Below are 14,140 nucleotides of genomic sequence, written 5' to 3'. Positions count from 1 at the left end.
AAGGGCAATTTTCAAGATAATGCAAATATTTTTACGAAAAATCTTCCTTACGTTGTTAGAACGTAAGGAAAATTTCCATGCTTCTTTTTAAACATTTTATTGGTTGAGTTTACTTAATTAAATACGTGTGTACTTTTATATATTTTTTGTGGTTTGTATGAAAAGGTTATGCTCTGAATTTTTTAATATTTTCAGAAATGCAATATTTTGAATGTCATTAGCAGCGTGCCTGAGGTAATTAATTTCAAAGAATAATCGTAAATAACGTTCTTAATTTAATTAAAAAATATTGTTTATGCTCGTTATTAAAAGGAAATCTAATTATTTTTGAGATAAAAAGAAAATTTAAAAAAGAAAATACGTTGCTATATGCAAATTATAAATTCTCTTCTTCTACTGCACCTATACCACCTATACTACCACCAGTAATAGTATCAAAGAAATTGCATTAAGCTTATAAAATTAATTTTTTTTTTTTAATCGTTTATTCATTTTCGGTAGTAATACTTCGGTAAAATTGTGATGATAGTAGGTTAATGTGAACTATAAAGCAACTAAAACCCAGTAACCTTCTCCTGGCCCAGATCAAGGCTGGGCAGTCTTTCATATAGAATGTGACTTCTTCGCCTGCTTCTAAACAGAGTCGACAATCTACCTCTTCGGATAGACCTATGTTACTTTGTTAAGGTCATAGCGCAGTCCATGGTGACCCGTTAAATATTATTTTTTTTTATAGGAAGCTCTTTTTAAATTCCGCTTTGTATTTATTACAGAGGTGATGGTGATGAAATAATAATTCGAGCTATTCAATTAGTTCAAATCATTCAACTAAACGATTTTAAAAATATGAAAGAAAAATATTTAAACGAAAATCAAAAAAAATTTATTTTTGATTGCAGACAAGAAAAATATGTGAAAAAATAATTTTAAAAAATCTAAATATTTTTTAAATACATTTTTGAAAAAAAAAAATATTTTAGAACTGTAAATTAGTCCTTTGATTGAAACAATTATGATATAATAAAAAATTTCCATATTTTTTCTGCACATTTATATTACAAAAGCAATTTATTTGAACATTTTAATTGTTTCTGCAATCATTCAAAATATTTTAATGCTAGATTTTATTAAAATATTTGCCACAAAATTAAACTCTGAATATTTAATCATTTTATTTCTCAACAAAAAAATAAAAAAATAAAAAAAAAACAAACAAATTTAACAAAACTAAAAACGGAAAACAATTTTTTAATTTTTTAATTTTTATATATTTTATATATTGTAATTTGAACGCCAACAATGCACATTACACACATTACACACATTACACACAAACACACACAATTACACAAAATTACAATTACGCCAGTTGTGCGCAATCAGCAGAAATGTTCAGTTTGTCAACTAAGCGAGGCAGTCCTGTCGGTGCTGTCAGGGTTTACAAGTTCATAGTTTACGGTCATTTAGCAGCATTTTTACGTGTAAATGATGTAGTTTTCTGCACATTCACACATTCGCATATTCACACCAGCACCGATGCCTGTTGTGTGTTTAAGTGCAAGTCCGTCCGTCATGTCGTTGTGCATGGTTTATGAAGTTTTATTTTGGCATAGTTTTCGTTAGCCACAAAAATTTTCCCGCTGACATTCTGAAATTTCATTAGAGGATTAAATGGATTAAGTAAAAAGGACAAAAAATACAATATATAGATTAAGTAAAACATAATCGTTTTAGTTTAGAACATCATCGCTGGTGTGTGTATACCTCCTTCATACCGCTGGTGCCAACTTCAAAATTTTGGACAATAATTCTAAAAATCTGAATACAACTATGAAAGTAAGAAAATTTCAACCTAGGTAGAGGAAGATACACGTGACACCTCGTCTTTTAAAAAATACCAACTCACCTAAGTCACCTAAGTCCTAATCTTGCGTCATAAAATCAAGTCTAGATAAATATTTTAAAGCGGAAGCTAATGAGATAAACTGGCGGAGGCTACTCGACGTGGCCAAGAACGACCCACGCTAACATCACGCTAACACTCTCATCTGGATTCCCGACATAGTACCATTGCAGAGCCTTCATTCTTCATAGAGAAGAATGACGACTTGACCCGCCTTAGTGCTTCTCTAGATGTATTCTTAAATGTATCGGCTTATATTGTCCCAACATAGTACCATTACTTAAAACAGAATCAGTAAAAATTAAAATACTTTGGTATGGGTGCCGACAGGTCTCTACGTATTAGGAGGGCATACAATACAATAAGACGTGACTTTTCCTCTAACAAACTTTTTCATTCGCTGTGGCTCATACAATGAAGACGGAATTGTATTCCATCTTATATATCAGTACCTGTCTTTGGCAAGAAGATAATTAAAAATCTTTGGGACCCCAATTCTAACTGACTTGACAAAACTATCATCCTTTAGAATTAGATATATAGATATCTTTTAGAATTATTAGATTAGTTCCTTTTCACTTGAATTGTGAAGTCACCCATTCTGAAATCTATGATGTTTGTTAACTTTGTTGTTGAGACTTCTACCTTTAAGTTAATTCCTCTTATCTGGCATATGAACGGTGTCTTATCTGTGGTATTACAATGAGCCATAATCGGTCAAGGCAGTTATCATATCTTTTTTTTTAAAGCCTTCAGATTTGATAAAATGCTTGTTATATATATTTGCTTGAAAATATTTAAGCCTTCAGCCGACCTGTAGACTAGCATATTTATCATTTTGGTATATATTACTGCACTATCTCTTCCCACTGAGCTTAAGTAAAAACCAAAAGGTTTGTATCTAAACCACTACGATCCCTGCCCCTGTCAACTATGGTTTTTGGTTGATTTAGGACCATTTTTTGCGACAGGCAAATACTAAGTGAACCCTTGCCGCCTCAACGGCCAGTTCGAATGAACCCATTTCAGATGTAGAACCTTTGATTTAATACACAGAAGCAAATCAGTGGTATCTACGTTAATATCTGTCTTTACAGGGCACTGGTCAATAGTACGACATGGAGCTAGACTTGGCCTACACTTTGGTATCTCCTGTAATGCGTGTCTACCAGGTCTCGAAGAAAGGACACCAGAGAACCTGTTGTGTTTATATTCAGGTCTAGTCAGAACTAGAAGGAGGTTTCAGGGGTGGCTTCCTTATTCAACACACTCGGCGATATCTACAACATTAGCATTGGTCTTTATAAGTGCTTCTGGCTGGTTCTAGCTTGATCTCCTCTCTACTACCTACTATTACGAGGTTTGGTGGATTTAAAATGGCTTTTTTAGTTAATTGAGGAGTTCCTCCCTCCCTCGTTCCTCCCTCCACCACAACTTACTAACTAAATCACCAGGAAAATTCCATAATGTGTTCGCGAAAAAAAATTGAAAGTAAAAACTATAAACTCACTTGTCAACTAAAAATTATTGTGCGATGCCGAAAAAAAAAACATTAAATATTGCATTATTCTATTAGTTTGTGGCTAAAAACATTTTTAAGTATTTTAGTAAACGGACTGTTTTTAATAGTAATTCTACTTCATTAAAAAACATAGTAATTTTAATGAAACCATAAAAAACATATTAATTGCATTGCATTGCGGTTTCATAAGTTTTTCCTTCAAAGTAATTAGTATTCCTGTTTTCATACATTTTTTAATTGTTGTTTTTGAATTTATTATTTTAATTAAAAATGTAATTAAAATGTTTAGTTTAATTTATAATTAATACTAAAATACTTAGATTGACATATTAAATTACAATATTTGCGGTTGTCGTAATAATGACACCAAATGTACAATTTGGCTTAAAGCGTTTGACTAAAAAAATAATTGCTTCCATAAAAAATATGTTTTTAATAATACTTAATAATACTTAAAAATAAAAATTAAAGTGTCACGTTATTTAATATTATTTTGTGGAAAAAGTTTTGGATAACATTTTTGTGTAACTTTTGTGTATTTAATCCTTGCAGATAAACTTGCATATTTTTTTACGAAATTTAAATACCACTCAAATGTTTTTAATAACTTGGCTGTTAGGTATTATTTAATATGCAACAGTTTTTTGTTGCTGTATTCAAAATTTATGGAATAAAATTTAATTAATTTAAAAGTTTTAGATTCTCTACATTTTTAGGAATTTTCCCTGTAAATATTTTAAATAGATTCTATATTAAATTTTGAATTTATGCAACAAACATGAACGTTATTTATACTCGTATTAAAATTGTGAGGCTCAATGGAGTCATATTAGTTCCAAAAGCTTAAAATGCAAAAGGAAACAAAAGACGGGGAAGAGGAATGAAATAAGAAATTTTGTAATTGGAATAAAGTAATTACAAAAAGATGCAATTTTGCTATAAAATAAATATGGCAACAATAACACATTTCCTAAAGAGGTTTTTTCGAACAATAGTGAACTACAACAACAAAATTTAATCTCATATTATTTTAATTAATTGAATTTTTGGCTGACCATACAGCTGTTTCGAGTATTGCTAAATATCCAACATCAGTGGACTTGGAAATAATTTTTGTATTTAATTATTCGTAAATAATTATTTTTGAGACTGCAAGTACTAGGAATCGAACTCGGGTCCTGCCAAATGTGAAGCTCAGAATCAGCGAACCTTAACCAACTGAGCCACAGCCGTACTTGACTTTTTATGTTCGCATATATTTCTGGAGTTTTGTTAAATATTATACATTTCCTTAATTGTTTAATATCAAAAATTCATATATCAAAAACATGTTTCAGTATAACAAAAAATCCCATAATTAATAATTATGGGAATAATATATACATTTTCTGGCTGGCAAAACTCCTTCTACTGAACTCTCCACGAGGGAGCCATCTGGTAATAAGTCACACAGTTTTCTCATCCTGTACGTTGTCAAAACGGTGTCCAGTTAACATCAGCAGGAATTGAGACAATGTCCTTAGCTCTTTACTACTCACTGCTTTTTGATCATGTTATGATGATCTCCTTAACTCGGAAATGTTACGCGATCCGTGCTCACCGAACGTAGGTTTATAGTCAAGGGGTCTGTCTGACCAGCTTGGGAAGTAAGTGTGGTCTAGTCATGATATGCGACTCTGCTATGCTGATCGTTACTTTCGTTCAATTATTCTCAAGTCTGCCGCGCTTGTCTTATCGGTTAAGTTGGATGATTATGAACATGTAATGAATCCTTCCGATACTGTCTTGGAACAAATAACTGTGGAGATTGGTGGGCCGCAGAAACGAGTACATACGTCCATATGTCCATTAGTTTTGTTAATTTATTCATTTAAATTTATTGGGGATATGGTATCCCAATAAAATAATGTGATTTTACCAAAATATATCGAGCGAAAATTTACGCGATTGTGGTAGATTAGAAACATGTCGCGGGTCGCATGTGGCCCGTGGACTGTGCTTTGAACAGTCCTGTTGTAAATCAAAGCAATAATTTGTAAACTTTGTTATTTGTTAAACTTTGCTCTGTTATTTGCAATTGCTTTTAAGTATAAAATTGCAAAATTTAATGATTTATAGATTTACCTATGAAAACAGATGAATTTGTATATAAAAATTTCATTTACAACCGTTTGTAGATTTCTGTGAATGTTTTGGCAAAAAGTCAAAATGAACATTTATTACTAAATTCAAAAGGTTTAATAATATTTCAGAACTATAGTGTTGAATAGATACTCTTAAATGTCAAATAATTGTTTGCATATATTCTTCTTTTTTTAGATTTTCTTAGATTTTTGCAGATAAATACTATGATTCGATATGAGCCTCGATATGAGCATTTTCAAAAACTTAAACCAAAATTCAAAGTAATAACTCGTATATTATTTTTGATATATTTGTAGTACAAATAAAATTTATTTATAGTTTAAAAATGGTTGTTCATTTATTTAACAAAATTCTGAAATATTTATAAAATATGTATATACACATGCATATATATTTATAGCAAATTTAAGTAAGCATTTCTGGGGGTATCTTTCGTATTGAAACAGAATTAAAACAATGGCTTATTGACATATATGGAAAATAAATTAATATAAATATTGACCCAATCAAAAAGGTATTATTGTACTGAAAACGCATTGTTTCAACAATTTCATATCAAATATTTACACAGAAATGTTTGCATAAAATTTGTAAGGTTATCAATCATTTGTATCTACTTGATTATTTGCTGTCATCCATAATAAATGAAATATTTACAAAATGATTTAAGTGTAAATAATTTTTAATTGTGTATGAAAACAACGACAGCACAAATTCTAAGGGAAAAAAATTTATCAAACAAGAATTTCAAAAAAAAAATGTCTATATTTTAAGGTACATATATGAAAAGAGCATGAAATGTGAATATTGAAAGTATAGGTTGATTTATTTCGTATTAAAGTTTAGGAGTTTAGGAGTAAAGTACTTGACTTTTGTCATTAGGTGTGAAATACAATGATACTTAAATGTTTTTTAAATCACTCGATGCTTTCAATAGGATTCTCAATTACTTGTCAGTACATAACTGACAAAAGTTCGACCTTAACCTGGCGACTACTTATCTGGCTTAACTGGCAAAGCGTCGCATCGGCAGTTTGAAGGTTGTCAACATAAAAACATGCCACTATCTTGGTGGGTAATTCCAATCACCAAAACTTGAAATTACCAGACCGGGTTAACTTTTGCAGAGTAAGGTCAAAGATGTGTTGTGTGGCTTAGAGTCTCGTTCTGTTAAAACCACATATTTTCTGTATACATGGTCCAAACTCCATTTATATCTGTGAAATTTTAAGAGTTGATTATTGTATCTATAAAGGATGACATTCAATAGTTTTTACTTAAACAGATTTAAAAAGTCTGGGTGTATATAAAACATATTAACTTGAGAATAAAGATTAGCTACATAGAGTCTCGTTCTGTTAAAACCACATATTTTCTGTATACATGGTCCAAACTTCATTTGTATCTAAGAAATTTTGAGAGTTGTTTATTGTATCTATAAAGGATGACATTCAATAGTTTTTACTTAAACAGATTTAAAAAGTCTGGGTGTATATAAAACATATTAACTTGAGAATAAAGATTAGCTACATAGAGTCTCGTTCTGTTAAAACCACATATTTTCTGTATACATGGTCCAAACTTCATTTGTATCTAAGAAATTTTGAGAGTTGTTTATTGTATCTATAAAGGATGACATTCAATAGTTTTTACTTAAACAGATTTAAAAAGTCTGGGTGTATATAAAACATATTAACTTGAGAATAAAGATTAGCAACATTTATACCAAAACTAATATAATTAACGTCCATTGAATAATAGGAGACGTTTTATTTTTTATGAATTTTATTTATTAATTAAGAAAAAACGCGGAAGATATATAAAAAAATTTATAACAATTAAGATCATATAAAGTTAATTAATATACGGTTAGCATATATGGTATATGTATAATATATTGAGTTACAGTGATCGCTTCTACACAGTCCTAGCGATAAAACGAAAAATTGTTTGAAATTGTAAACATGACTCAGTTTGATGTAGGATTTCTTATTCAAATAGCAACCCTGCACAACTTTTGAATGCACAATCAAAAGTCATTTGTCATTGCACTCTTATTTGATTACACACTCTATTAAAGTGTGGTCTATTAAAAGTTAACTTGTCGCAAGCACACAGTCTGCGCATATTATATAAATCGTGATATATAATATACTGATCAGGTAAGTTTGCATAAAAGATATATATATAAATTGCGCCAAATATTATAGACGAAATTAGAAATACAGCCAGGTATTTGAAGATACATTTAAAGTCTTAAGGTAAGGCATAAAAAAATTGTTAGAAAGTTCTGGAAAAAAGATTCTGCTGTCAGGTAGTAGAAATTGTGGTAGGACTGAAATATATTTTTAGATGAGGGTATATAATACTGTTTTGAAAACATAAATTTATAATGGATATGTGAACCATATATAATTTAATTCAATTCAAATAGATTCCTTAAGTTTTAGGCGATTAAGAATTTGAATTTATTGTGACAAAAAAAAAAAAAAAATGGCCGAATGATTAAAAAAATTAAGAAGTAGCAGCAAAAAGAGTTGATAAATGTAGTAAAAAATAATGTAATAATAATAAAAATAATGAAAATAAAAACTAAACAAAAAAAGTATGTATAATACGCATTTGTTTAATATTAATAAAAATAATTTTTAATAATTTTTTAGTTAAATGACTCTATAATAAATTTTTACATATAAAATTATTAATGGCCATGTTATGTAGAATGTCTCGGGCACACCAAAATTAGCTCTTTCGGGATTTGCCGAACGTGCATGTTATGCAGACTGTCAAATCAGTATTGCCAATTTCGTGTTTTTACTACATTTTGATACTTTTTGGTTGTGCCTAAATTTAAAAGGAAATGTAGATATACTCACTTTTAATTTGTCACCAAAAATAACCGGCAAGAAAAAACTTATAGAAGCAGTAATAATTTTAATTTATTATTATATTATCTTATAATAATTATTAACAGTACTATTAACACTGTAATAATTAGACTATTAGTGGCTTATGAAATAGGGTGACATTTTTCTCCAAAAGGTGCTGAAAATTTAGTATTCTGCTCCAAAAAGACGCAAATTCTGACATAAATAAACAACACTGCTTTGCTTTAGTGCCGAGGCATATATACGCCAGCTCTCATGCCGAAATATGAACTGACATAGTATTTTTCTCTCAATCTCAATTTTATAATTTACATTGAAAACAATAACAATTTTACTCATGCCGTCCCCGAGGCACTCTACATAACATGGCCCTTAAAGCGGTCTTTCGTTTATCATCCATTTTTTGTTCGTTCAATTTTGAGCTATTAATCTTAATCATAACATAACAAAGAGTTCTAAAAGGTTTTTGTACTTTTTAGAGCAAAAATGAGTGCACAGAAAAATGAAACACTTGCAGCACCAACAACGGATCAATCTGCTCAATCTGAACTCTATCATATGGGGGAGTTAGTCCAGGATGAACAAAAAATATTGGTTTCATCTCAAATGTCTGTTACACCCATAGATTTAGAAGTACCAGTTACTACTAGTGACCAAGCTGTTGGGCAAGAAATAGCAAGTTCACAACAAGGTATGGATACGGCAGATAGTTGTTTGGATCAGCAACACGTTGCAGAAGAAGAATTAAATGAACATGATGAAATTGATGACCCAGACAGGGCTTTAGATGAGCTGTTGTCGTTGATACGTGCTGCACAAGAAGAATTTGATCGACAAAATGGCATTAATACTACCATCACTTTAGATCAGCCACATGTTGCACAAGAGGAATTAAATGAGCAACATGGCGTTGACACCGGTAATGAATCTTTGAATCAGGAAAATGTAAATAATAATTTAAATTTTATCAACACAGCTCCAGTATCTATTTCATCCGAAGTATCAAGTGCAACTGTGGACAAGGATCATAATGTTATGAAGCGTGGTCTTTTCAATGGTGATGAGCCAACTGCTCCTTACGAGAAACGCTTTAAACAAGGCGATAGTCCATAACAATCCAACTTTAAATATTCATTTTCATATTAAAAGTTTTTAATATTTTTTTTTTAATTTACTGAGATTAATATAATTAAAATTATATTGAAAATTAAATATATTGAATAAACATTCAGAAAAAAAAAATTTTAATAATTTGTGTTTGACACGAATTTTTGTTTACAAATTTTTTGTAGAGGAAAAATAAAAATTATATTTAATTAATTTAAATTAATTTGAGTTTAGAAAAAAGAGATAAAAATATTTTCAAATATTTTTAACCAACAAAAATAATTTGAAAAAATATTTTTTTGAAAGCATATATAAAAATTTATGAAAAAAGTTTTAAATGTTTTAAACTTTAAATATTAAATAAAATTTTTCTTTTGATAATAATAATTAGTTATAAATTTTTATAAGAAACAATATAATATAACATTCTAAATATAGTTTTGTTAAAATTTGAAGCATATTATTTATTTAAAAAAAATATACGTACATAAATTTGCGTTAAAAAAAATCCTAAGAATTCTTTTTAATATAATTAAAGGCAATTTCTACTTAAATTTAAAAGAAAGTTATTAAGTATATTTAATTAAATACTGTATAAACTAATAATTGAAAAAGTCAATTGAAATTAAAAGAAATATATAAAAAACTTTACATAAGAATGCTTGAATATTAATAAGAAATTATAAATTAAATTTCATGTCAGTTTAATAAAATAATATAAATAAATTATTATATTAAAAAATTTTAATAAATTTGATTATACAATTTTTTTTATTGAAGACCAAAATAAATTCATTATTACGTTTAAAGTTAATATTTTTAAAATTTAAGTAAACAAATTATTTTGATTATTTATATATCAATATTGAATTTAAACAAATTACCGAAAATAATGAATGGGAGTAAAGTCGACATAGTTACATACATAAAGTTAGGAATAGGAATGAACGTAGTCAGAATGTCAGAAGGGAAGAGTAGTTCTCCACTCAGTGGCCTCCTCCTGACCCAGATCAAGGTTAGCATATATCAAGGTAAAATAAAAAAAATTAAAAAAATTAAAATTTACATTAGTTTTAAAATCATTAGTTATGGTTTTACAATAAGTAAATCTAATGGTCATATCCTAATTTATTTAAGTATCATTATAATTTTTTCATTCATATAAATATCGGTTTGAATATATTTAATACCACTTGATTGATATGCCGCAATTAGTAATAAATTCCAACTACAATATAATTGTTGTCACAAGTCAGGCGTTATTTTCGCTTAACAATAGATCCATTGGATCTAAAAGAAGAAGAAGGTATAACCAGCAGAAGGTACAATGTGAGTTTGTTTTTGTTCGCATATGACATTCTAGACTTTAGCAGGACAATTTTGGCAAAAATTGTTAAAAGTCTTTCGTAAGATCTTTGCAAGATCGACCGAAAGACCGTTTGTAAGATTTTAGCTATTCTGGTACAAAAGTCTTTCAAAGAAGGTTTTATCATTTGTAATTCATGGTGGAAAGCTCTTTTGTTCTATTTCATTCATGAATTAGTTGGTTAAGTTTAAGTTTTTTTATATGCACTCAAAACCCTTCAGCGAGCAGGTATAGTGGGACTAATTGCACACAAATGAATTAAAATAAGCATAGATTTCTTAATTTTCCATGCGAAACTTTATGTTATAATAGAGACCGTGAAGATCTTATTCAAATGAGAACATAGGGGAGTTAAAATCAAAATACTCTCAGACATTCAAAAAGTTCTCAAAGCTCTAAAGAGCTACACAATCATATCAACAGTCCTTAGAGAGTGTAACAATGTACTCAATGAACTGGCAATCACCTACAATCAGATCTCTCTGATTTCGGTATCTGGACCGAAGACAACGAAAAGGCGGTTCCAATCCCCGATGGCTTCAATAAAAAGCACATGAAATATGAGACTAAAAAATGGATACAACAAAAAATCACAGATTATTGGAATGGCACAGACGGCTTAAATCAATTCTAAATCTCGTTAGATATTTTTATATTTGTTGAACGATATTTGAAATGTTTATGATTTTCTCAAAGACCAATTAAGACTTGTGAAAAATTGCTAAGTGAATTTACGGCTTGATTGAGTGAATTATCATAAGTATCATGTGTAGGAAAAATTTTTAGCATAGTTTTTCGTTTTACTAATATCTATATTTATAGCAACTAGTACTTAGAAATGCTGACTAGATATGTGAGAGTAAAAAATGAATATGCACTCAACTACTGACTGAAATATTAGCTTCACACATATGATAAAAGGAATAATTTTGCAAATGAAAATGCTAAAACATCAATTCAGAAGATGTTTTATACTTAACGTATTTAATTTATTATTATTTGATTTAATAAATATTACTTTATAGCAATATTTCTATAGAGATATTGTGACCACATTTCATGTAATTTTTCAATTCACAATATACTTTAAGCTCAAATCACATCAATGAAATTCTACAAAAACAATACGAGCACCAAAGACAGGAAGAACATCGACATTTACTGTTCATCCGTATCTTTGCTAACAATTCTAATAATTCATAATTATTTGCGATTCGGAGTTTACAATCTATGGTATGTTCAGTAAGTAAGTTACTCGAATCCTTGTGTAAAGATGTCAAACATGGAGGTATCCTTAAACCTTCAGCACTCGAAGAAGAGTTTTACTACCCATATTAAGTAATTTTCCTTCTATCGAACTTCCACAAATTATGAGCAGCATCCAGATGTTCTTATGTGTTTTCTCACAATACTGTTCCACCGATGGCAGTTACTCTTTCTATTCGGTATCGAATTTATGATACCATCCTCGTATGTGTAGTTACTATCAACAAGGTTTTACTGCTGCCAAACTGTTGGCAAAAAACAATAAAATATCAGCACTAAATTATAATGTTGCAGTAATGATATTTTACTTACTTTTTGAAGCAATGTAAATTTATAGCTTCAAAATAAACAATACAGAAAAAAAATAAAAAAAACAATAATAATAAAATACAAAATTCACAAAATTCACAAAATTCACAAAATTCACGAAATTCATATCAAAATAAGTTTCGAACAAAATACTCCATTTTACAGACAGACATAGTGTTGAAGTCGTAAATTTTAATATATATGAGTTTAATCAGTATTTATGAAGAGCACAGAGGAGGTTCAATAAATATTTGCAGGCTAAGTGAGGATGTAATGCACATGCTAATGGATTTTGCTTAAATTAGCGACAAAAACATCAATACTAAGCTAATACAACAGCTAAGAGACATTAAGATTCAAAGATATACTAAATAAAGTAAGATCCCGCTAATCGAGTGCCATTAAAGTTGAGGTCAATATGGATTACTGTGATATTTGGGTTGAGAGACGCATTATGAAAATACAAGAAAAGTCCTATTTATATTAAGGTATTTACCTATTTCAACAACGTGCACTTAAAAAAAAGAACTATAATCTACTATTCATTATGTTAATCCATGATTTAAATGATTAAAAGTGAAATAAAATATATCTAACATACTCGTATATTTATAGTGTATAGTCGCATAACCCACAAATGTTATATATTTCGCTAGACTATTGAGCAAACATATTTATAACGCCTGATTTATAACACCTGTTTACCGATTAGACCTACAAGGGACATAAAGCATATTTTTAATTTCTAATTTTGTCTGGATTACAAAGGAATCCGAATTACTAGAGATTCGGAAAAGTATTTTACAAAGACATTATGATATAGTTGTTGCGAAGAAAAGGAAACGACAGAACACATTTTGTGTCACTCTGATAGTTTCAGCAGACTCAGATTTCGGTACTTATCAACTGCCTATCCACTTATATCGGAATAAGGCAACATTTGTCCAAAGGACATTATGGCGTTCTTAACTGCTACACGTCTGTGGAACTATAAGGTGGGTGTATCACAATAATCATCAAAAGATGCAGTGATATGGTGACAAGTTCCCAACCCATTTAAAATCTATCTATCAATCTATGATATAGTGGTATATAGTAATATTTTCACTTGCATACCAAGATACGGACAAAAATTTATTAATAATCACGTATATTTTTTAATTTGCGCAATAATTATTTACCTAGTTATATCTATATATAAATATATAAAACTGATTTACGTGGACAAGTCAATTAATTGTTAGATAAACAGATAGCAAACATTTCAAATGTTTCAGCTGAGTATACTTCAATGGATGAATATTCAATTTTTTTGAACGTTACAAATCATTTATGTAAATATAAATTAATAAAAGAAATTACAAAATAAAAATTATTAAATATTATTAAATTATTTACAATAATTTGCAATATAAAAACTAGAGTTCAAAAACCACTGATATTGAGTTTATTCATAATACTAATATTATGAATAAATAAAACACTTATGAATAAAATACTTTAAAATATATTAATTATGTAAATACAAGAAATTTTTAATTTAAAAGAAATATAAAATTATTAAATGTACTTTTTCCATACTTATGCAAATTTAATAATTCTGAAAGCACTTAAGAATTAAAATTTCCTTTCAT

At 28.9% G+C, this 14,140-nt stretch overlaps 1 protein-coding gene across 1 annotated transcript; it reads left to right on the top strand.

Annotated features, from left to right (window-relative positions):
* Positions 1-7,634: 7,634 nt before the first annotated feature.
* Positions 7,635-9,632, top strand: LOC119661953. Its single transcript, XM_038071476.1, has 3 exons — positions 7,635-7,732; positions 8,938-9,377; positions 9,435-9,632. Exons 2-3 carry the CDS (start codon positions 8,945-8,947, stop codon positions 9,569-9,571), a joined length of 570 nt encoding a protein of 189 aa, XP_037927404.1. The 5' UTR covers positions 7,635-7,732; positions 8,938-8,944; the 3' UTR covers positions 9,572-9,632.
* Positions 9,633-14,140: the final 4,508 nt, after the last annotated feature.

Source organism: Teleopsis dalmanni, chromosome X (genome assembly GCF_002237135.1).
Source record: "Teleopsis dalmanni isolate 2A chromosome X, ASM223713v2, whole genome shotgun sequence".
NCBI lineage: Eukaryota > Metazoa > Arthropoda > Insecta > Diptera > Diopsidae > Teleopsis > Teleopsis dalmanni.
Note: the sequence above shows the minus strand (reverse complement) of the source record. Positions and strands in the feature narration are given on the sequence as shown.